This window comes from Rattus norvegicus, chromosome 10, assembly GCF_021556685.1.
Source record: "Rattus norvegicus strain SHRSP/BbbUtx chromosome 10, alternate assembly SHRSP_T2T, whole genome shotgun sequence".
NCBI lineage: Eukaryota > Metazoa > Chordata > Mammalia > Rodentia > Muridae > Rattus > Rattus norvegicus.
The window spans coordinates 19563095-19583962 of record NC_141543.1 but is presented as its reverse complement, the minus strand read 5'-3'; the positions used below and the strand labels follow the sequence as shown (position 1 = coordinate 19583962).

General features: G+C 48.1%; 1 protein-coding gene and 1 non-coding gene across 8 annotated transcripts in view; both read right to left on the bottom strand.

Annotated features, from left to right (window-relative positions):
• Pkd1 (polycystin 1, transient receptor potential channel interacting) overlaps positions 1 to 17959 on the bottom strand; it is a 48320-nt gene extending 30361 nt beyond the window's left edge. For 5 of the 7 annotated variants that reach the window (XM_087569781.1, XM_087569782.1, XM_087569783.1 and 2 more), the window contains exons 1-4: positions 17787 to 17959; positions 16582 to 17497; positions 354 to 425; positions 168 to 239 (exon numbers count right to left, since the gene is read on the bottom strand). In XM_087569781.1, coding sequence (XP_087425907.1) covers positions 168 to 239; positions 354 to 425; positions 16582 to 16796 — 359 coding nt within the window. In that variant the 5' untranslated portion in view covers positions 16797 to 17497; positions 17787 to 17959. 7 annotated transcript variants of the gene reach the window in all.
• Positions 17960 to 19996: 2037 nt separating this feature from the next.
• On the bottom strand, positions 19997 to 20070 carry Trnas-aga42 (transfer RNA serine (anticodon AGA) 42). Its single transcript has one exon. It is a non-coding gene; the product is annotated as a tRNA-Ser (tRNA).
• Positions 20071 to 20868: the final 798 nt, after the last annotated feature.

Genomic DNA, 20868 nt, shown 5'->3' with positions numbered 1-20868 from the left:
AGGGGAGGGGCAGGTGTGGGGCACCAGACCAGCAGGGGTGTAGTTCAGCCTCCCACTACCCACAGCTCTCAAAACTGGGAGGGGCAAGGGAACAGGGCAAGATGACAGAGGAGGTATTGGGGACAGGAGTCCAATTACTGAGACCCACCAAAAACAAAGAAACTTACATTTCACTTAAATTAAATAAATTAGCAAACACGCCTTCTTCTAATGTAGAAATCCTATTATTGCTTAAGTCCCTGCAAGAAAGAAGGATGAGGCAAGGTGTAACCTTTTGATGGCAGATAGCTCTTCCTGCTTGCCTTGAGTAACCTTTAGTGTGATGGGCATATCATCAAGGAAGGGATACTCACAGCTCCACCAGTCCCGAAAGGTTCACCAGGAGCCTGATGTCCAGCGTCTGAAGTAGGTTGTGGGACAGGTCTCTGAGGAATAAGTGACCATGGTCAGGATAGGAGCGCTGGGCTAATTGAGGGCATAACTGGTTCTTACCAGCTTCCCAGAATCTAAAACTATGGCTCCTCACTCCACGAGCGCCCACCCCTATTCTCATAGTCCCCACGAGGTCCTTCTTGCTGGTCTGTGTAGGTCTTATGCTGGGGCACTGCCTTCAGGGACAGCAATAGCAAAAGTTCTCATGGGGACTCAGGCGTGGCCAGAATGACCAAAGTGTTACAGTTCTCTGTGGGAAAACAGGAGCAAGGCAGGCTGCTGCACCTCTTCGGTGACCTCCACTGCTGCTCCTCAGTGGCAGACAGAGAGACACAGTGGGCAGCTAGGGGTCAAGGTCAGGGCCACAAAGCAGGAAGTGGCTGTGGTCAAGTTCGCACACATTTTCTTACGGAAGATGTGAGAAATACTAGGGAAACTGGGGTAGAAGGGCCAGGGACTTCAGAATCTGCAAATACCACAGTTCTGAACTGAGGACCACACAGCAGGGCCACACAGAATAACTGACCTGAGCACCTTTCATGTGGCCTCCACACCCTTCTCCAAAAGGAGAACCTGGGGCTACCTCCAGTACAACAGAAGGGAGGGTTCCACACCACCAAGGACTGGCTCCTTATACTTTTTATGAGAGATTCAGGGTTCACCAGAGCTGAAGAAACCAACTGATAGTAGAGGGTCCTCAAATGTTCCCAAAATGCTGTAGGGGCACTAAGGGGAGATGTATAAGGAAGAGCCCTGCTGGATAACCCCATACCACAGTGCTGATAATGACATACAATAAATCTCTCCAAACGAACTATCAAAAACCCTTAATTCAGGGCTTGGGAGATGGCTCAGTATTGTTAAAGCACTTGCCTCAGAAGCAAGAAGACGGAAGTTTAGATCCCAGAGCCCTTATAAATTCTGGCTGGTGAGACTAGCCATACTGGAGAGCTCTGGGTTTGATGAGAGACCTTGTCTCAGAGAATAAGATGGAGAACTCTGGGTTTGACTGAGAGACCTTGCCTCAGAGAATAAGATGGAGAGCTCTGGGTTTGACTGAGAGCCCTTGCCTCAGAGAATAAGATGGAGAGCTCTGGGTTTGACTGAGAGACCTTGTCTCAGAGAATAAGATGGAGAGCTCTGGGTTTGACTGAGAGACCTTGCCTCAGAGAATAAGATGGAGAGCTCTGGGTTTGACTGAGAGACCTTGTCTCAGAGAATAAGATGGAGAGCTCTGGGTTTGACTGAGAGACCTTGCCTCAGAGAATAAGATGGAGAGCTCTGGGTTTGACTGAGAGACCTTGCCTCAGAGAATAAGATGGAGAGCTCTGGGTTTGACTGAGAGACCTTGTCTCAGAGAATAAGATGGAGAGCTCTGGGTTTGACTGAGAGACCTTGCCTCAGAGAATAAGATGGAGAGCTCTGGGTTTGACTGAGAGACCTTGTCTCAGAGAATAAGATGGAGAGCTCTGGGTTTGACTGAGAGCCCTTGTCTCAGAGAATAAGATGGAGAGCTCTGGGTTTGACTGAGAGACCTTGTCTCAGAGAATAAGATGGAGAGCTCTGGGTTTGACTGAGAGCCCTTGTCTCAGAGAATAAGATGGAGAGCTCTGGGTTTGACTGAGAGACCTTGCCTCAGAGAATAAGATGGAGAGCTCTGGGTTTGACTGAGAGCCCTTGCCTCAGAGAATAAGATGGAGAGCTCTGGGTTTGACTGAGAGACCTTGTCTCAGAGAATAAGATGGAGAGCTCTGGGTTTGACTGAGAGACCTTGCCTCAGAGAATAAGATGGAGAGCTCTGGGTTTGACTGAGAGACCTTGTCTCAGAGAATAAGATGGAGAGCTCTGGGTTTAACTGAGAGCCCTTGTCTCAGAGAATAAGATGGAGAGCTCTGGGTTTGACTGAGAGACCTTGTCTCAGAGAATAAGATGGAGAGCTCTGGGTTTGACTGAGAGCCCTTGTCTCAGAGAATAAGATGGAGAGCTCTGGGTTTGACTGAGAGCCCTTGCCTCAGAGAATAAGATGGAGAGCTCTGGGTTTGACTGAGAGCCCTTGTCTCAGAGAATAAGATGGAGAGCTCTGGGTTTGACTGAGAGACCTTGCCTCAGAGAATAAGATGGAGAGCTCTGGGTTTGACTGAGAGCCCTTGTCTCAGAGAATAAGATGGAAGAGGGACCGAGGGAGATTTCTGCATCCACCTCGGGATTTTCTACACCCATCTGCACATACATGCAAACATACACAAACATACCACATCCACATCCACATCCACATGAAAAATGAGGAGGAAAGACACCCCAGACTTCAAAAACAGATGCTGTGAAGGTCTGTCTAGAGGCACTGTTGAGAGGAATTAACCAATGTGGGAATGGAATGTGAGAAGACAGCCCAATCTGCAAAGTGCTTGAGGGGAGACCTGAGGTAGATTCCCCAGAATCCACATGCAAAGCCAGTTGTGGGGGTGATACTTGCAATCCAGTACAGGGAGGGAAATACAAGCAGATCCCTGGCCTGCTAGCTAGACAGCCTGCCCTAATAATGCAAGCTCCAGACCGATGAGAGACCCTGCCTCAAATGAGTCATATTGCACAGTATTCCTTTTTGTGCTTTGTTTTGTTTTTGTTTTTGCATTTAAGAGGGTCTCACTATGTGACTCTGGTTATCCTGGAACTCACTATGCAGATCAGGCTAGCCTTGAACTCAAAGATCCATCACTCTCGAGTGCTGGGATTAAAGTCATGTACCACCACACCTAGCTGCTGGACAGTATTCCTAAGGAGTCACAAGTGAAGTTGCCCCTTGCCCCACCTTACTCCAGAAATGTTGGGACAGAAGAAATGGCTCAGAGGTTAAGAGCATTTGCTGCTCTTGCAGAGGACTCAAGTTCAGCCCCCAACACCCACATGGTGTCTAACAACCATCTGTAACTCCAGTTCTAGTGATCCAATGACCTATCCTGCCTTCTGTGGGCACTATACAAATATGGGACACTGAAAAACATTCAGAAAAAACCCTGATACACATAAAATAAAACACATCATAAAAAATAAAAATGAAGAAATGTGGGAACATGAACTATACTGCTTTCTACTCTGTCTATAAACTGGAGTAAAGAGGCTGACTGAGAGGAAGGAGTAACAGAAAGGCACTAGACTTTAAGCCTCAGGAGAGAAGCAGGATGACAGCACCAGAGCCTGGCCTTGTAACTCAAGTCACCTGGAACCTGTGGTGGAGTCAGAACATGCTATCGCTGGGATAGAAATATATTTTAAAACACCAGGAACCTGTGCAAGCACAAAAATAAAGCATCAAGGCAAGAGACATAAGACTGGAGAGACAACTCCGCAGTTAGGAGACTTGCTGCTCTTCCAGAGAACCATATTTAGTTCCTAGCACCCACACCAGGCAGCTCCCAACTACAGGAACTCCAGACCAGGGGACCCAGCACCCTCTTCTGGCTTCCACAGAAACATCTGCATCCAAGACAGCCTGACACAAAACACAAGATACACACAAATACACAAGCAATTGTAAAAGCAGGTAGCACACACACTTAGAAGCTGAGGTAGCCATGACTATACAGTGAGGTCCCATCTCAAAACAAACAAACAAACAAACAAAAAAAAAAAACAAAAAAAATAGACCCACTACATTCTAAAATAAGCAACCCTGACACAAAAGACAAAATAAAGACCAAGTGAGATGCTGGAGCTGCTGCAGACTTGTGGAGTGACAGCCGCTCAGGAGGCTGAGGCAGGCACATACAACAGTGAGACACTTAAAAACAGTAACAAAACCCAAGGTTCAGAAATGCAATAGGACTTCATCTAACCCACTCCCCCCAGGCCAATCACACCCTTGTTGTAAACCCTGTGAATAAACTACTCAGCAAAGGCCAATGGCGGGCGCTTCCTAGGCTAGTGACAGAGCTAACAGCTCCAGTCAAAAGGAATAGTTAAAGAAAGCTTTCCTGGGGCTGGGGATTTAGCTCAGTGGCAGAGCGCTTGCCTAGGAAGCGCAAGGCCCTGGGTTCGGTCCCCAGCTCTGGGAAAAAAAAAAAAAGAAAGCTTTCCTAACAACCTGACAGCTACTGAATGAAAGTGGAATCACACCTTTCACCCTCTCAATCTGTAGTTGTGTTAATGTCAGGAGTCTAGGCCCAACTCTAGTAACAGAGGTAACTTGGACTCCACCCATAAAGCCAATAAATGACCTAGACACTGCTGGGCCCTTTTAGTGTCAAACTCTACTCAGTGACTTCCTACTTTCTAGCTTCAGGTTCTTAGTAACCCTCAGTCAGCCCTGCAATCCATGTCTTGGGCTCTCTGCCTACATATTCCAACATCCAGTGAGGCTCTTGTATCACCCTGACTCAGAGGACTCTTCCGGGTCCCTCCAGGTTTATCCACCACTCCACTCTTCAATTCATGTAAGCTGCATTCCCCACAAGACTGTGCTTAGTTTTCTGATGGTGATGACTCCCATCAAGAACATGCTTCTTGCAAAGGATCTCCTCCTTCATTCCATTTGGAGAGAGAAAACCTAAAAGGACGCACCTTGCCAGGTAGTGGCTCACACCTTTAATCCCATCACTTGGGGGACAGAGGCAGGCAGATCTCTGAGTTGTTTCAAAACTAACAACAACAATGACTACCAAGAAGCAGCAGCACCCAGTGCAGAGCCCAATCTCTACTTCACAGGATGTCAACCATCCAGGATGCTATAAAACCTCATGGTCTTTAGCCGTGCACCTGTGATGGTCTTGCGTACTGGCTGCTCCACTGTCATCTGTCACCCTAGAAGAGGAAAAACATCAATCCCAGGGAAGCAGCACCCAAAGCACCTGTATTAAGGCCAATAGGAACAATCGCAATGAACACACTGTAGAGTGACACAGGAAAGACTGAACTTGATGCCATGACATGACTAAGCTGCTGAAGCCAGAGGTCAGGGTCTTCCTGGCCTGGCCTCCATCCATAACTAATCTCCCAGACACCACCCTGGACTTTTGCTAGACTCATCTCACCTCCACTATCCAAGCTCCCACACGCGAGGCAATGGCTATACCAGGGGAACATCAGTTAGACTTAAGCAAGGACTCCCCAGTGGCTAGTGACGACATCAGAAAACCTGAACTTTTTAGGAGAAGCCAGGATGTAGACCAAGCAGCAGTGATCCAGGAAAGACTTGGTGAGGTAGGACTAGAGACCAACATAGGCAGGCTCTTATGTTTGTCCCTAACACGGAGGCTTTCTAGCCCAGCCTTTCACGATTAGAAGAGGAAGAGGAAGTAAGGAAAGATCTCCAAATTTCATTTTCTCAGAAAGCTACCCTGAGTGTTAGCTGCTAAGGTCACCTAAGAAACCAGGTGGTACACATCAGCCACAGGGTACTGGGCACCCCTCCTTATCTAAGAACACTTTAATTCCTCATCCAACCAGGTACTCTACTGAAACCAAGCTCAGTAGAACCAGTGAGGCTCCCTCCCCAAGACGCTGCTTTGTAGAATTTTCCCCAGACCTCACCTGGACTTGGTTATAGCCTAGGGAAGAAACAGAGTCATAGGGAATCTACTCAGCTAGACTCCCCAAACCCACAATAGTGAACAAGACAGCTTGGACAGAACTTTGACTCATACCTCTGGGGTTGGAGAACAGCACCAACAGACAGGGTGGTATGAAGATGTGGGGAATGTGGAAAGACACATGAGGCCCTGAACGGAAATTTTCCATGTCCCCATCTGCTGTTGCCATTAGTGTTCTGAGTATGGCCAAACCTGACTACCCCCATCTTTGAAGGCATGACTTCCTGCCCAATGATGTCACCAAAGTATGATGCCCAGGAACCATATTTGGATTCTCTGTAAGGATCTGGGACAAAACTAAGGCTGACACAAGGTATCCTGGCAGAAGGCACTCAGAAGTAAGGGCCAGCACCACAGTCCCTTACTAGTAGCCTAGCTAGAACACTGTAGGAGGGCATGGGCCAACCGGGTTCTCTGAACCCTCTCAGACCTAAGCCAGCAACTTACAAAAGACCCAACAGTCAAGGCTAGTGGGAACCTGAGCTGGGATTTACATGCACTGGGGTAACAGGCAAATGTCCATACTCTCTCCCAGTATGGCAGGTTATCATGCAGTCTGCATTCCCAGGAAAGATAGAACCTCAGTTTCCACACAGATGTGGAGTGCTTCTTCCAGCTTGGGCTATCTGCTGCCCCCTCCTGTCACAGTGGGTGACTATGTTGGAAATGGTGAATGAGGAGCACCCTGCCTCCCACATCAGACCCTCTGTGGGGCTAAATCCCAATACTGCCACCTCTGTGGGGCTACCTGGCTGATAAGAAGGATCCCAGCTTCCCAAGCATATTTGTGGGCTCTCAAACCCCACTAGACATCTTGTTTCTAACTCCTCCCAATTTTCCTCTAATGAAGAGGAACAGGGGCTGGAGAGATGGCTCAGCGGTTAAGAGCATTGACTGCTCTTCCAGAGGTCCTGAGTTCAAATCCCAGCAACCACATGGTGGCTCACAACCATCTGTAATGGGATCTGATGCCCTCTTCTGGCACGTCTGAAGACAGCTACAGTGTACTCATCTATAATAAATAAATAAATCTTTAAAAAAAAAAAAAAAAAAGAGGAACAGGGGCTTCCTAGGACTCCACACACAGGTTACACAAGTTGGGGTGACCAGTGTGAGACAGGGAAAGCAGGCACTCTTAGGGCAACTCTCTGAGACAAGGACAGTAAGAGTATAAAGGCAAGTATGTAGGTCTATGCAAAGGTGGAGAGCAAGGAGGGTCACTGTAATACTGCAGGCTCTTACTAAGATGGGCCAGTTGTTAGGACCAGCCCTGTTCCAGAGCTGCAATAGGAGGCCCTCAACAGGCTGCCCACAACAAGCTACAACCCAGACCAAGAGCTAAGCAACCTCGGTTTCCTCCTCAGCTGTGGGGAGTGGCCTAGGTGCCCACTCCTTAGTCTAGATATAGGGGGTAGGGGGGGAGTAAGGGCCAGCTGGAGCCCCAAAGGAAACATCTGCGCATTCCAGTCACATGTGGTCAACAGGAGGGTGAGTGCCAGCCACCCCCCCACCCCCAGCCCATTGCTGGCCGCCATGCTGGAAACAGGGCTCAGGGGGAACAGTTCTGAGGGGCTGTTTGTGGATGTTATGTAACCCATTTCACAGGAGCCAGCTGCCTCCTCCCTCTAGCAGGCTAAGCCAGCATGGTAAGGAGGAAGCCCCAGTCCTCCCCCAAGGCCCAGCTTCATCTTCTCCCAGGGAGAACAGAGTCTCTTCAATCAGCAAGGGTGATCCCCATAAATATTTCCAACCAGAGCTAGGACAGAAGGAAATGCAAACCACCATGAGGGCACAGTCTCAGGTCTCGGCGGAGGGACAGAGCTCCTAGACTGGCCTCACTCTGGGTGCTTTCAGCACTAATGGGTCTTTCGTAGCCTAGCAGCAGAGCCAGTTAAGTGTAATATCGTTATTCTGTTTTTGTTCTCTTTGCTTTTTGTTCCTTTCTATTTATGGCAAGCAAGGCTGGCTTCCAGGGCCGGAAATGATGTTTAAATTAATGAATTCAAGTTTAAGAGAGTTGGGGAAAAAAACAGCTTAGCACACTGGCATCAGTATGGATGGGGGCAGTCTCTGGATTATACCAGCTGTTTGTCCAGGGAAATGGGTTAGAAAGGCCAGCCATACCTCCCATCTCTCTGCACACACCTTAAGGCCCATCTCTCTCCTGGCTCCAAACCAGGACTCTGCACACACAGTAAAGAGCTCACTCTCAGAGATGACAACGAAAGGACATCAGTACTCATTCAGGCAGTGGAGATGTCCCTGTTGAGAGGCCTTCAACCAGGCTGCAGGACCTTATAGTTCCAGGGCATGGAGATAGAATGAGCCCCACATTGTCTTTTTGTCCTTACAGAACTCTTTGTCACAAGTCCTGAGTCCTCCCACAACCAAACTATCACCAATATGAGATGCCAGGAGTGTCATTACCTGTCTAGGACTTTTTTGGGATCTATAGGCAAAGACAGAATCGAAGACTCAGACCTCAAAACCAGAAGGAATGTGATAGGCGGTGGGTCCTCCTAATATTGAGAGAACCACCTGCCCTAGCTCAAGAAATGGCTGTTCCAAGAGTTGTCCACTGTCCCCATGTTAACAAAACCAATTGGAGGTGGAAGGTCTGCTCACCTCCACAGACAAATGTGGCATGGAGGCCACTCATTCAGACCACAAAAAGGAAAAGAACCAGTACTGGAGACTAGCCTCTCTCCAGACCACCTCCTGGTGTCCGTGCACAATGCCAGGACCATATGCAGCTGCTAACGTCCCATTACACTCAGTAAGAACAGGAGCTGCTCCGCCCTTGATCCCATGGTTCAAAGAGCCTGCCTCTTTCTGCACACTATCTGACATGTCGAACAACAACCAGTAGACCTAAGTTCTTGAAAGGGTGTCAAGAGGCAGATGGAACTTGGTTGCTGCCCTGGTTTCCTAGGCCCTGTGGTGTCCTATAATGGGCAGGGGCCTCAGTGCATCTATAATCACATCTCAACTATGTGGGAACATGGCCAGCAGCAAGAACCAGCTCAATACCCAGGCAATAAAGCAGCATGGAGTCTTAGGATCCTTGAGTCCTCTCTGTTCCTACGCTGCAAGGTGGCCCCTTACTGTAATTCCTACCTCAAAGGCTGAAACCAGAAGAAACTATCTTCTGCCACTGCCAGAGGGACAAAGGTCTTCCCACGGTGGCCCCACAGGATCCAACCCGCAGCAGTGCCGAGGAGAAGGAGGACTGCCTACCTTGACCCCAAGTACACCCCTCTCCTTGGCAATTAGTGCCTGGGCATCACACAGCCTCTTTATGAAGAAGACTTCTGCCAAGCCAGAAAGAACGAGGTGTTCCGAGAAAAGACATGAGCTGCATTTTCCAGCTGTATCTCGTCCTTCAGAGAGACTGCTCACGCCCTGTGGCGCCCACACCAGGCCAGCTGGAGCCACACAGACAGCTGAGGCAGGCCAGGCCTAAGCCTGGAGCCCAGACAGCCAACACCCCAGAAGGCAGCAGGAGAAGCAGAGTGTTTTCATTCCAGAACGCTAGGCGGGCCGGCTGTCTGGGCTCCTGCTGCTGATGTTGGCCACCACAATGTTCCGGAAAGGAAAATGTGTCTCCATCCAAAATGGCTTCCTCAGTTGAAACTCAACCCCAGCCAGGATTTCCCTCAGGACCCAGGGCCACTATGCCCCCCCCTCCCTCTCAGTATTCACCTTGGGACAGAAAAAAAAGGCCCTTATGATCCAGTAAAGTTCAGAGAGGTCCAGGTATAACAGAGAGGGTCACAAAATGGCAGCCAGAGAAGGCAGAAAAAGGCTACACAGGGAACCCATGTGGAGGCATTCTGTTTGCCCACTGTTGATTGAAAAACTAGAATGCTTTTGGAGAACCCAGAAGAGAAAGCCTAGCATGGTGGCCCATCTTCCGGGCACACTAAGCAGGAAAACTGATGCTAAGTTAAAATCTAGACAGGAATTATCTAGTGAGAGTCTACCTCAAATCAGAAACAAAAAATAGGAAGGGGAAACTGAGGTTTCCATTCATTTTGGTTTTCCTAAACCTTCCCAAGAGCCCAGCACTGTAAGCCAAGGTTCACTGGTATATGGAGCAGAATGCAGGACCATATCACATCATCACCCAAATCAGAGAATGAGGTGAACTGAGACAGCAGATGCCACAGTGTGTTATCTCAATACAGCCTTTCTGCTTCATACATGCCCTTCGGGGCATGAAAAGGCAATATAAAAGCTGAGCTTAGTAAGAGGAAAACTAAGTATGTTGGTTTCCTACTGTAATCCCAGCACCAGTGAGACAAGAACAGAATTGATGCCAAGTTAAAAACCAGTCTCCTCTCTCTATAAGCTCAGGCTAGTCAGAGATACAGAATGAGACAGTAAGACCATTTCTCAAGAAACAAAACTAGAAGAAAAAAATGCAAAGAAGAAAAACAAAAAGGATGGGCAGTCACTCCTACTTGTAGTGCCAGCAGCACAAGGAAAGTGAAGGCAGGGAAATAAGAAATTCTAGGCCCATCTTCAGTACATAATAAGTTTGAGGCCAACATGAGACCCTGTCTCAAAAACAACTAAATAAAACTGGGGGCTGCAGAAGTGTCTCGGCAGCTAAGAGCTTGTGCTGCCTTCCAGAGGTCCTAAATTCAGTTTCCAGCACCCATGTTGTCCAGCTCCAGGAGATGTGACACCCTCTTTTAGCCTATCAGGGTACTTGCACATATGCAGCAGATACACAAACACACCACATACACACATGAATAAAAATAAAATCTAGGGGTGGGGATTTAGCTCAGTGGTAGAGCGCTTGCCTAGCAAGCACAAGGCCCTGGGTTCGGTCCTCAGCTCTGAAAAAAAGAAAAGAAAAAATAAATAAATAAAAAAATAAAATCTAGGGGCTGGGGATTTGACTCAGTGGTAGAGCACTTGCCTAGCAACCGCAAGGCCCTGGGTTTGGTCCCCAGCTCTGAAAAAAAGAAAGAAAAAAATAAAATAAAATAAAATCTAGAGCTGGGCATGATGGCATACCTCTTTAGTCCAGCACTCAGGAAGGACAGGCAGGTGAATCTCTGAGTTCAAGGCCAGCCTGGTCTACACAGAGAAACCCTGTCTTGAAAACCAATACATAAAGAAAATATAAAAATTAAAGTAAAATAATACTTTAAAGCAAATATAAATTTAAAAAACAAAACAAGGGGTTGAGGATTTAGCTCAGTGGTAGAGCGCTTGCCTAGGAAGCGCAAGGCCCTGGGTTCGGTCCCCAGCTCCGAAAAAAAGAACCAAAAAAAAAAAAAAAAAAAAAACAAAGAAGCTGGGTGTAGTGGCTAGTACTTGTAACCTCCTCCTCAGGAGGCTGAGATGGTTCACAGCAAACTCTAGGCCAGAGAGTGCCACGAGATGAGATCTTGCCTCAAAAAACAAAACAATTAGAGGGCCTAGCATACTTGGTGCATGCCTCTACTCCAGATACAGGCTGAAGCAAGAGGACATCCTGGGCCGTTCAAGACCAGCCCAGGCAATGGCACAAGAACCCCATCACACCACCCAGAGGTAAGAGGCTAGGGGTAGATCTCATAAATCCTCCCAATGCTAAAGGCATCTTTGAGGTCAGACTTTTGGTCTCCTCTATTGAGGTATGAGTAGGAGTCTGCCTGCTCACACTGTTTCTCCTTCTGTACAGCATCTGGCCTGAGTACACATCCCACATTCAGGCTCTCTGTCTGCAATGCTCTTCAGGTATATTTCCTGGTGGCTGGCTGGAATGTTAAGGACAAGGGGACAGTCCCACCACCCCCACCCCCAAATCACAGAGAAGACAGGGGACCTACCTAACTAGCTGTAGTGTTAGTATGGGTGCCAGTGCCTGAACTTGTCCATGCACCACAATCCCTCACCTCTGAGGCCCCCTAACTCACCCTGAAGATCCCTTAAGGTATTTACTTTAGGCAAGGAAATCAAGACTTGGGGCTGATTGGTTGAACCAGTCACACGGAAGTGCAAGGTCTGGGACAGGAACCTAAGTCTGATAACAGACTCCCATGCTCTCTCTCCTCCAGACAGAGGGAACTGGGACAGGGAGGAAAAGCAAACACCCCCCCCCCCAGGGAGCACATACCACACCTGCAAGAAGCCTGGCATAGTGGTGCACACCTTTCATCCCAGGGCTCAAGCAGTAGAGGCAGGTGGAGCTTTATCAGTTCAAGGCCAGCCTGGTATACATAGTGGGTTCCAAGACAGCCAGGGCTACATAGTGAGACCCTATCTCTAGGAAAAGAAAAGAAAGGAAAAGAAAAGAAAAGGAGGGTTGGGGATTTAGCTCAGTGGTAGAGCGCTTGCCTAGCAACTGCAAGGCCCTGGGTTCGGTCCCCAGCTCCGAAAAAAAAGAAAGAAAAAAAAAAAAAGAAGAAGAAGAAAAAAGAAAAAAACTAACTAGGGAGAAAATATCTCAACAGTCTATCCCAGCTCCTGAGTGAGTTCCAGGGCCCATGAGAGGAGGCCCTGTCAGGCCCTGTCATCTCTACTCCTTGCCATCTATTAACCAGCCTGAGTGCAGTCTTGGGGGTCAGCCATAAAACGTTCTGACCACACATTACTTTTCTGTGACACACCAGTACATGACTCTAAAAAGTACTTCAACACTGGGAATCTCAACTTCAAAGTCGATACAAGAATGAAAAGACTCCATCCTGCAGCCCCACAGAAAGATGACATTGATGGAAAGAACACAAAAAAACCAGCATAAGCCTCTGAGGGAGCAGACAGGGAAGAGTGTCTCCTGGATAACTTCCTCAGACTTTTTTTTTTTTTTTTTTTTGGTCTCTTAAAATTGGGGCCAGTCTCTTTACGAGAACCAAGCTGGGTCTAAATCTGTGGCGATCATCTTGCCTCTGCCTCCAAGTGTGGGGATGATAAGGATGAACTACCATCCCTGACTCCCATTAACCAACTCTGCTTTTGTATATATTCATTACTTGGTGTAATTAAAGTTTTTACTACCTAAAAATTCAGACAAAAATTGCATACTATGAAGTTCACATTTAGAAATTTACAATTTGATGATTTTTAGTGTCTTCCTTCACAAGCCTGGGTAATGAACACTAATTTCATGTTTTCATCATTCCAAAAAGAAGCCCAACAATCCTTGGCCACCTATCCTCACCACATTATGAATCTTTTCCTGTCAATAGACTTACCTATTCTTAACCTTTCCTAAGGAGTGTTTATGTTTTGAGGTTTTTGGATTTTATTTTTTTAATACCAATATTTCTGTATATGGCCCAGGCTAACCTCAAATCCAAAATTCCCCTGCCTCAATTTCCCTCAGTGTTGAGATTACAAGTATAAACCATCATACCTACTTATCCCCCTCACCCCCTTTTATGAGACAGGATCTCTCTCTGTACACAGCTATAGCTGTGCCCTGGAACTATGTTGACCAGGCTGGCCTCAAAATTTAAAAATGTGTAGCACCAGTACTAGAAATGATTTCTTTTTTGTTTTTTGGTTTTTTGGTTTTTTTTTTTTTTTTTTTTTTGAGCTGGGGACCAAACCCAGGGCCTTGCGCTTGCTAGGCAAGAGCTCTACCACTGAGCTAAATCCCCAACCCCTAGAAATGATTTCTAAAGCAACCATGTCCGGAGCCAAAAGGCAGTTTATACCTAGTGCCAGGTGAATGTCCCAGAGAGCTTTCTTCAATAATACAATGTCCTGCCTTGTAGTCATTAGCCAGAGAGGTCCCAGAGACCCTGAAAGAGGTGTGTTCCTCCCCAACAGAGCCAGAGACCAGAGAACAGAGACATGCAAGAACCCAACAGCTCACAGCTCAGTAAGTCAGAAACTGGATACAGGAGTCAAAAGTAGAAAAAGAGAACTGGGAAAAGTGTAGCCATCAGCTAGATTGAGACCACCAACTAGTTGTACTATGCAGACCTAATTCAGACCCTAATTTAAACTACCAAAGATCCAGAGACAAGCCTGATAGTACACGTCTGCAATTCCAGCACTAGGAAGACGGACAGCACTAGGAATCGAATGTTTGAGGGTTCAAGGCCAGTCTGTACTACATGTCTACCTGTCTCAAAAAGTATAGAAACAAACAAACAAAAACCCCACCCCAAACAGCTGGGCATGGTGGCACTCACGTTTAGTCCCAGCACTTGACAGGCAGAAGCAGTCAGATCTCTGTGAGTTTGAGGTCAGCTTAACAAAAATGTACACAGTGGACATCCACTAGACCTAAGAAGCTTTTCCTATTTTAGATGTTTTCAGTATTACAATAGATAAAAAAATAAGATGCTGGTCTTTGGCTCAAAAGATAAGACAGGAATGACAGGCAAGAAGGGTGAGGTTCCTTACTCTGTTCTGCATACTTTTCACAGTAACAAAGCTTAAATGATCCACAGTGAAGCTCAAAGTCAGTCACGTAGCAGTGCCTTTCCAGTAACGTCACCTTTCTTAAGCAGCAGCATTTCCCAAGACATGCTGTCTAGCTATGTTCTCAGAAGACCAGCTGTCCTGCTACCAGGACCCAGCTCTTCTGCCACAGTCATACACATACAGAGGGGCCAGATGACCAGAAAGAAGGCAATACTCCTTGGGCACCTAAACACTGGCCTGAAGGTTGCTGTGTCCTTGGTCCTCAGAGAAAACCATCTATCTGATCTCCAGTAGTCTACAGGGTGGACAACCTAGTGGACACACACTGGCCTTGAGAACTAGCAGGGGGAACTCAACACTTGACCCTGAGGCCTCAGCTTCCTGTGAGCTGGTTCTCATAGCTCCTTAAGTCTCTTAGCAGCAGAGGTGGAGGTAGAAAGAAAAATGTAGAATCTTTACCCATCAGCCCACACACGAGGTCTTTCTGATGTCTCTTCACACAATGCGAGGGGCTAATATCTTGAGACTCCTAGGAGCTCCGGTTGGGCCAGGCTATCAGCTCTCAGAAACCCCCTTGTACGGAAACTCAGGGCAACAGCCCAAGCTTCACGGCTGAGCACAGAGCCCACCAACTTGTAGGCTCTCATCTTTCATTTCCTAGACAGCTTTTGGGAGGCCAGCAGGGGGTAGAAGGAACCAACAGGAGCTGGGCCTGACTCCCACAGATACCAAGTAGCAGAGAGAAAGAAGTGCCCTCCCTTATTCATAGCATCCATAAATCTGGATCTGATGCAATTCTGAGGGTCCTGTTAGCAAAAAGGGATCCATCTCCAGAGACAGCTGCACCAGAAATGCTACAGTGCTCAAGGAGTACAATGATAGGTTGGGTGAACCCAAATCTCAGCTCCTTACTATGGTGGAGTCACCATGCCCATTATAAAACCCAGTGAAAGGGTCTGATTTTATTTTAACAAGTTCCTGAGGGGATTCCAGCAGGAACTACTGGGGCTAAAGTGCCCAGAAAGTCTAAGAGGTTGGAATCAGCAGGTCCCTGAGATAAAGTCTGCAATCTTGTCCTCTTTAACATTCTTGATCCAACCCTCGTTGCCAGCACTGCAAAAGCTCCATGCCTCAGGCTACTGTGTCTAGGACCTGATACCTTGACAGTACATCACATCTCCACGTCTGTTTCCTCACCTGTAAAACCAAGGTCTAGCTCTACCACACTCCAGAGAATTGGACTAAGATTTAAAATTTAAGGGGCAGAAAAACCAATCGTGTTTGCAAATAATTTTTCTTGGGCTGGAGAGATGGCTCAGCGGTTAAGAGAACTGACTGCTCTTCCAGAGGTCCTGAGTTCAATTCCCAGCCACCACATGGTGGCTCACAACCATCTGTAATGGGATCCAATGCCCATTTCTGGTGTGTCTGAAGACTGCTACAGTGTACTCATATATTATAAATAAATCTTAAAAAAAAAAAAAGCCTGGTCAAGACTTTGTCAGTGAGATTTGCCTGTTATTTTCAAAAGGCAAAACTGGCGATGTCTCGAATGTTTTAACTCCTCCTGGCAATTTCCCCTCCCTAAGTATCTACCTGAGACCCAAACTTTACATACTCTAACACTTCTCCAGCAGTCACTATGTGACATAGGCCAGGCTGCTGGACCCACCTCTTGTCCTTTAAGCATAGACAATTCTTACACATCCATAAAATTCGACTCCTCCCCTAGACGCCAGCTCTGAGCCCCAACAGAAATCTCCTACCCCAGGATACATCTCAATTAGTCTCTAATTAACGTTTATTCTGCAACCTCCTACCACGCCCCACGCACTGTTGCAGCTCCTGTTTGAGGAGCCCTGCAGCGTGAAACCTCAGTCTTCATAGGAACTGGGGGTTTTGGCTACTCTTCTGGGTCACGCCGGCTGAGGTCCAAGGTTTTCCTTATTTAGTCGGGCCGACATCCCTGCTGGAGCCTCGCCCTGGGAGCGGCCAGGCCCCGCTGCGTCTTGCGGCCCGAACTCAGGACCGCGCCCACGCTCTGCGGCCGACAGCCCGGCAATGCTCCAGAAGGGCTCTATCTACCTCAGTCCTGCTCCCCCCGGACCCAGTCATGATGCTCTAGCCAGGCCGCCCGCCGCCATGGCAACCGCCTGCCCGCCTGCACTACCTCGGCACAGCTACTCACAGCGCAGTGGCGTCAGCCGGGATGCGCAGACTCGGCCCGAGTGTCTGAAGCCAGCGACCCGAGCAATTGACGCGGCAGGCAGCGTCGGGCGCCGGGCTGCAAAAGCAGGGGAGCGGGCAAGGCCCGCAGCCGCGCCCAGGGTCTCCGGCCAGCGCTCCGAGCCACAGGCCCAGGCCTAGGGCCAGCGCCAGGCGAGCGGGCGCGCCGGGCGGCATCGTCAGCGCAGCCCGCGCATGGCCCCGGTTCCCCGAGGCCCCTTGCGCCGGCAGCCGCAGTTCAGGAGGGGCCCGCGGACCTCATGATGCGGGCCGGGGCTGGATGCCGCGGCGGCCGTGGCCCGTCTGCGGTGCGACAGCTGCTCAGCGTTCTGGGGCAGGCCGCACCTCAGGGCCTTGGCCGCCTGCTCGCGCATTCGCGCTGCACTGCAGACCCAGCGCCAGCTCCACCTCCTCCCCCACCCCCTGCGCGGAGCGGGGCGCCCACAGGCTCCGCCCCTGCGCTTCCAAGTTGGCCGTGGGTGGGACTGGATGAAGAGAAGGCCTTCACAGGCTCCGCCCTCTTCACTGCAGATCCTGCAATGGGCGGGATCTGAAGGAAGGGCGACCGCAGAGGCTCCGCCCAATAAGCGAGAACTTTGGTGGGCGAGGTCTCACGGGAGGGGAGTCCTCCAGAGGCCCCGCCCTCTGCTCAGTTGGGTTGCTGCAGACCAGGCTTGAAGGTGGAGGAGGCTCCGCCCCCTCTGCTGCGGAGTTTCGAGCCCCGACTCGTTGAGCAACTGCCCGCTTAGGCTCGGTCCCCTACCCACTAGGGCCGGAGGGTTTGTGGCTGGCTATTCATTCCGCTTTCCCGAGTTCCCCCGTGAGGTTCTCTGGCTGTTGAGGTCTCCTTGGAGTCAGTAGGTTTCTTCGTCCCCAACCTGCAATCAACAGTCACAACACTGAAAACACTACTAGGTGCGGAAGAGAGGGATGAGCGCCTGGCGGTGGTGGCGCAAGACTTTAGTCCCAATCAATACTCAGGTGGCAGAGGAAGGTGGATCTCTAATTTTGAGGCCAGCTTGGTCTACAGAGTGAGTTCCAGGACAGCCAGGGATATACAGAGAAACACTGTCGAGGTTGGGGGGACGGTCAGCGGATAAAGGAGCTTGCCATGCAAAGCCTAATTACCTGCGTACTAGCCCGAAATCCACGTAAAGATAAACTTACACAAAGTTGTCCTCTGGCCGCTACACCCTCGCCATAGCACGCGCCCTACACTAATAATAAATTTAAAAGAAAAAAAACACAAAAAACCCCCTGCGGCCTACAGTTTCTGGGTGCCAGCTGTGCGAGCTTCCACTCCGCAAATCTTCTCTGCCCCTGAAGAGTACCGCCGACCTGAGTCAAGAAATACTTGCTGCGTCATTTCATGGACTTCTGCCAGAGGATGCTGCAGAGGCTCGGAAGTGATGCATGAGATTGCGCTCACCTGGAGTGGGAGAAGCTCAGCGCGGTCCCCTCCGCCGCTATGTGCAGCCCACCCTGCGGCTGCTGAGGTGCTGGGGAGATGCTGTCATGCTCACCCGCAAGCATCTCCAGCTCAGGCTTCAGACTCCAGGCACTGCAGATCCCTGTGCGCAGGAGCTAAATACAAAATTTAAAATGAGAGAAAAGACTCCAAACACAGCACTAAGGAATCATCCTTGAAAACATGCTTAGATGCCCGAATAGCAAGAACTACATGTTGTTCTGTGTTTCCATTTACAGAAAATATTCAAAAGAGGAAAGTAAAAAAACTAAAAAAGGAAAGTCCACAAAGGCAAGAAGATGATGAGTGCCTTAAGGCTGGAGGGAAGGGGGTGAGGGGTTTTTTGGGGTCAATAAGCGTGCTTGTTCTGTAATTAGATCAAGTGATAAAACAGCCTTATTAAATATATTAAAACACACAGAGCATGGTAGCATGCATTTCTCAGGCCAGCGTTCCAGAATGAAGAGGTTCCCAAAAGTTCACTGAACTACTTAATGAGTTCTCTCTCAAGAAAATACACACACACACACACACGCGCGCGCGCGCACACACACACACGCACACACGGGCGGGGGATATGGGTATAGCTGAAGAGATGGCTCAACAGTTAAGATCACTTCCAGAGGACAGGTGTTCAGTTTACAACACCCTCATGGTAGCATAGAACCGGAAGATTCCAAGGTCATCCTTCTAACCTCTTCAGCCCCTTCAAGTATGTGAATTACCTCCACAAAACCATAAATAGTTTTCTTTTTTTTTTAAATATTTATTTTATTTCTGAGTACACAGCACCTGTCTTCAGACACACCAGAAGAGGGCATTGGATCCCATTACAGGTGGTTGTGAGCCTTGAACTCCGGACCCCTGAAAGACCAGTCATTGCTCTCAACCGCTGAACCATCTCTCCAGCCCACCATAAATATTTCTTTTCTTTCTTTCTTTCTTTCTTTCTTTCTTTATTTATTTATTTATTTATTTATTTTCTGAAACCAGGTTTAAGTATGTAACAGCCTCGAACTCACAGAGGTCATCTACTTACCTCTGCCTCCTGAGTGCTGGGATTAATGACCAGTGCCACCAGGCTGGGCTCAAATATTATTAAAAAGAACACCAGATAATCATGTTTGGTGAACTGTAATTCGGTTTTTTGTTTGCCTGTGCGGGCATGCATGCACTCGTGCGTGTGGTTTTGGACAAGGTCTCAGTAGGCAGCCCTAGCTGGCCTGGAGCTCAGATAGGAAAGTGCCTTTGCCTCAAGACTAAAGGCACGCTCTTCTCCCATCTAACTAATTCGGGGGGGGGGTGTGTGTGTGTTTGGTTTTGCTGTGTTTTTCTCACTTTGTAGTCCAGTCTTGGCCTCAAACTTAAGACAATTCCTATCTTGGCCTCCTAAATATTGGGATTACAGGCATAAGTCATCATATCTGATTAACACTTATGCTTTACAGATAAGGCAGGTTTTGTTTTGTTTTGTTTTTTAATTTCTTTTTTTTAAAGATTTAGTCATTTATTATATATAAGTACACTGTAGCTGTCTTCAGACACACCAGAAAAGGGCATCAGATCTCATTACAGATGGTTGTGAGCCACCATTTGGTTGCCGGGAATTGAACTCAGGACCTCTGGAAGAGCAGTCGGGGCTCTTAACCGCTGAGCCATCTCTCCAGCCCTAGTTTCTTTTTTTTAAAGGTTTCTTTTTTTTTTTTTAAAGATTTATTATTTATAAGTACACTGTAGCTGTCCTCAGACACATTAGAAGAGGGCATCGGATCTCCTTACAGATGGTTGCGAGCCACCATGTAGTTGCTGGGAATTGAACTCATGACCTCTGGAAGAGCAATCGGGTGCTCTTAACCGCTGAGCCATCTCTCCAGCCCCCTGTTTTTTTGTTTTTTTGTTTTTTTGTTTTTTTCGGAACTGGGGACCGAACCCAGGGCCTTGTGCTTTCTAGGCAAGCGCTCTACCACTGAGCTAAATCCCCAACCCCCCAGTCCCCTGTTTTTTAATTTCTAATGTTTCACCCATGTAGCCTTGACTGGTCAGTCCCTATGTAGACCAGACTGGCCTTGAACTTACAGAAACCCACCTTCTGTCTTGGAACTAATGGTGTACACCACCACTCCCTGTAATTATTTTTTTAATTTTTAAAAATATGTTTATTGCTGGATAATGGTGGTGAGTGCCTTTAATGCTAGCATATGGGAGGCAGAGGCAGGCAGATCTCTCTGCGAGTTAGAGGCCAGCTTGGCTACACAAACACAAAGAAATCCTGTCCTGAAAAACAATACACGTGTGTGTGTGTGTGTGTGTGTGTGTGTATATATATATATATATATATATATATATATATATATATATAATTTTATAGGGAAAGGCATACTAATAGTACACTTCTGTAATCCCAACACTGGTAAGGCAAAGAAAAAAAATCTCTGTGAATTCAAGGCCAGCCTGGTCAAACATAGCTAACTCCTGTCTAGTCAAGGCTATACAGTGAGATCTTGTCTCAAAAACTTTTTTTTTAATTCTATGTGTGAGCATGTGTGTACACAAGCGAGTGTGTGGTGTATGCCTTTAATCATAATACTCAGGAGGCAGATCAGGCAGATCTCTGAGTTCAAGGCCAGCCTGGTCTAGACAGCCAAGGCTACAGAGAGAAATCCTGTCTTGGGGGAAAAAAAGGCAGACAGACAGACAGAAAGGAGAAAAGCTACAAACTAATATAGAATTGTAGGTGGAGAATATCCAGAAACAGTTTGAAACCGGGACGGTGAGGACTGC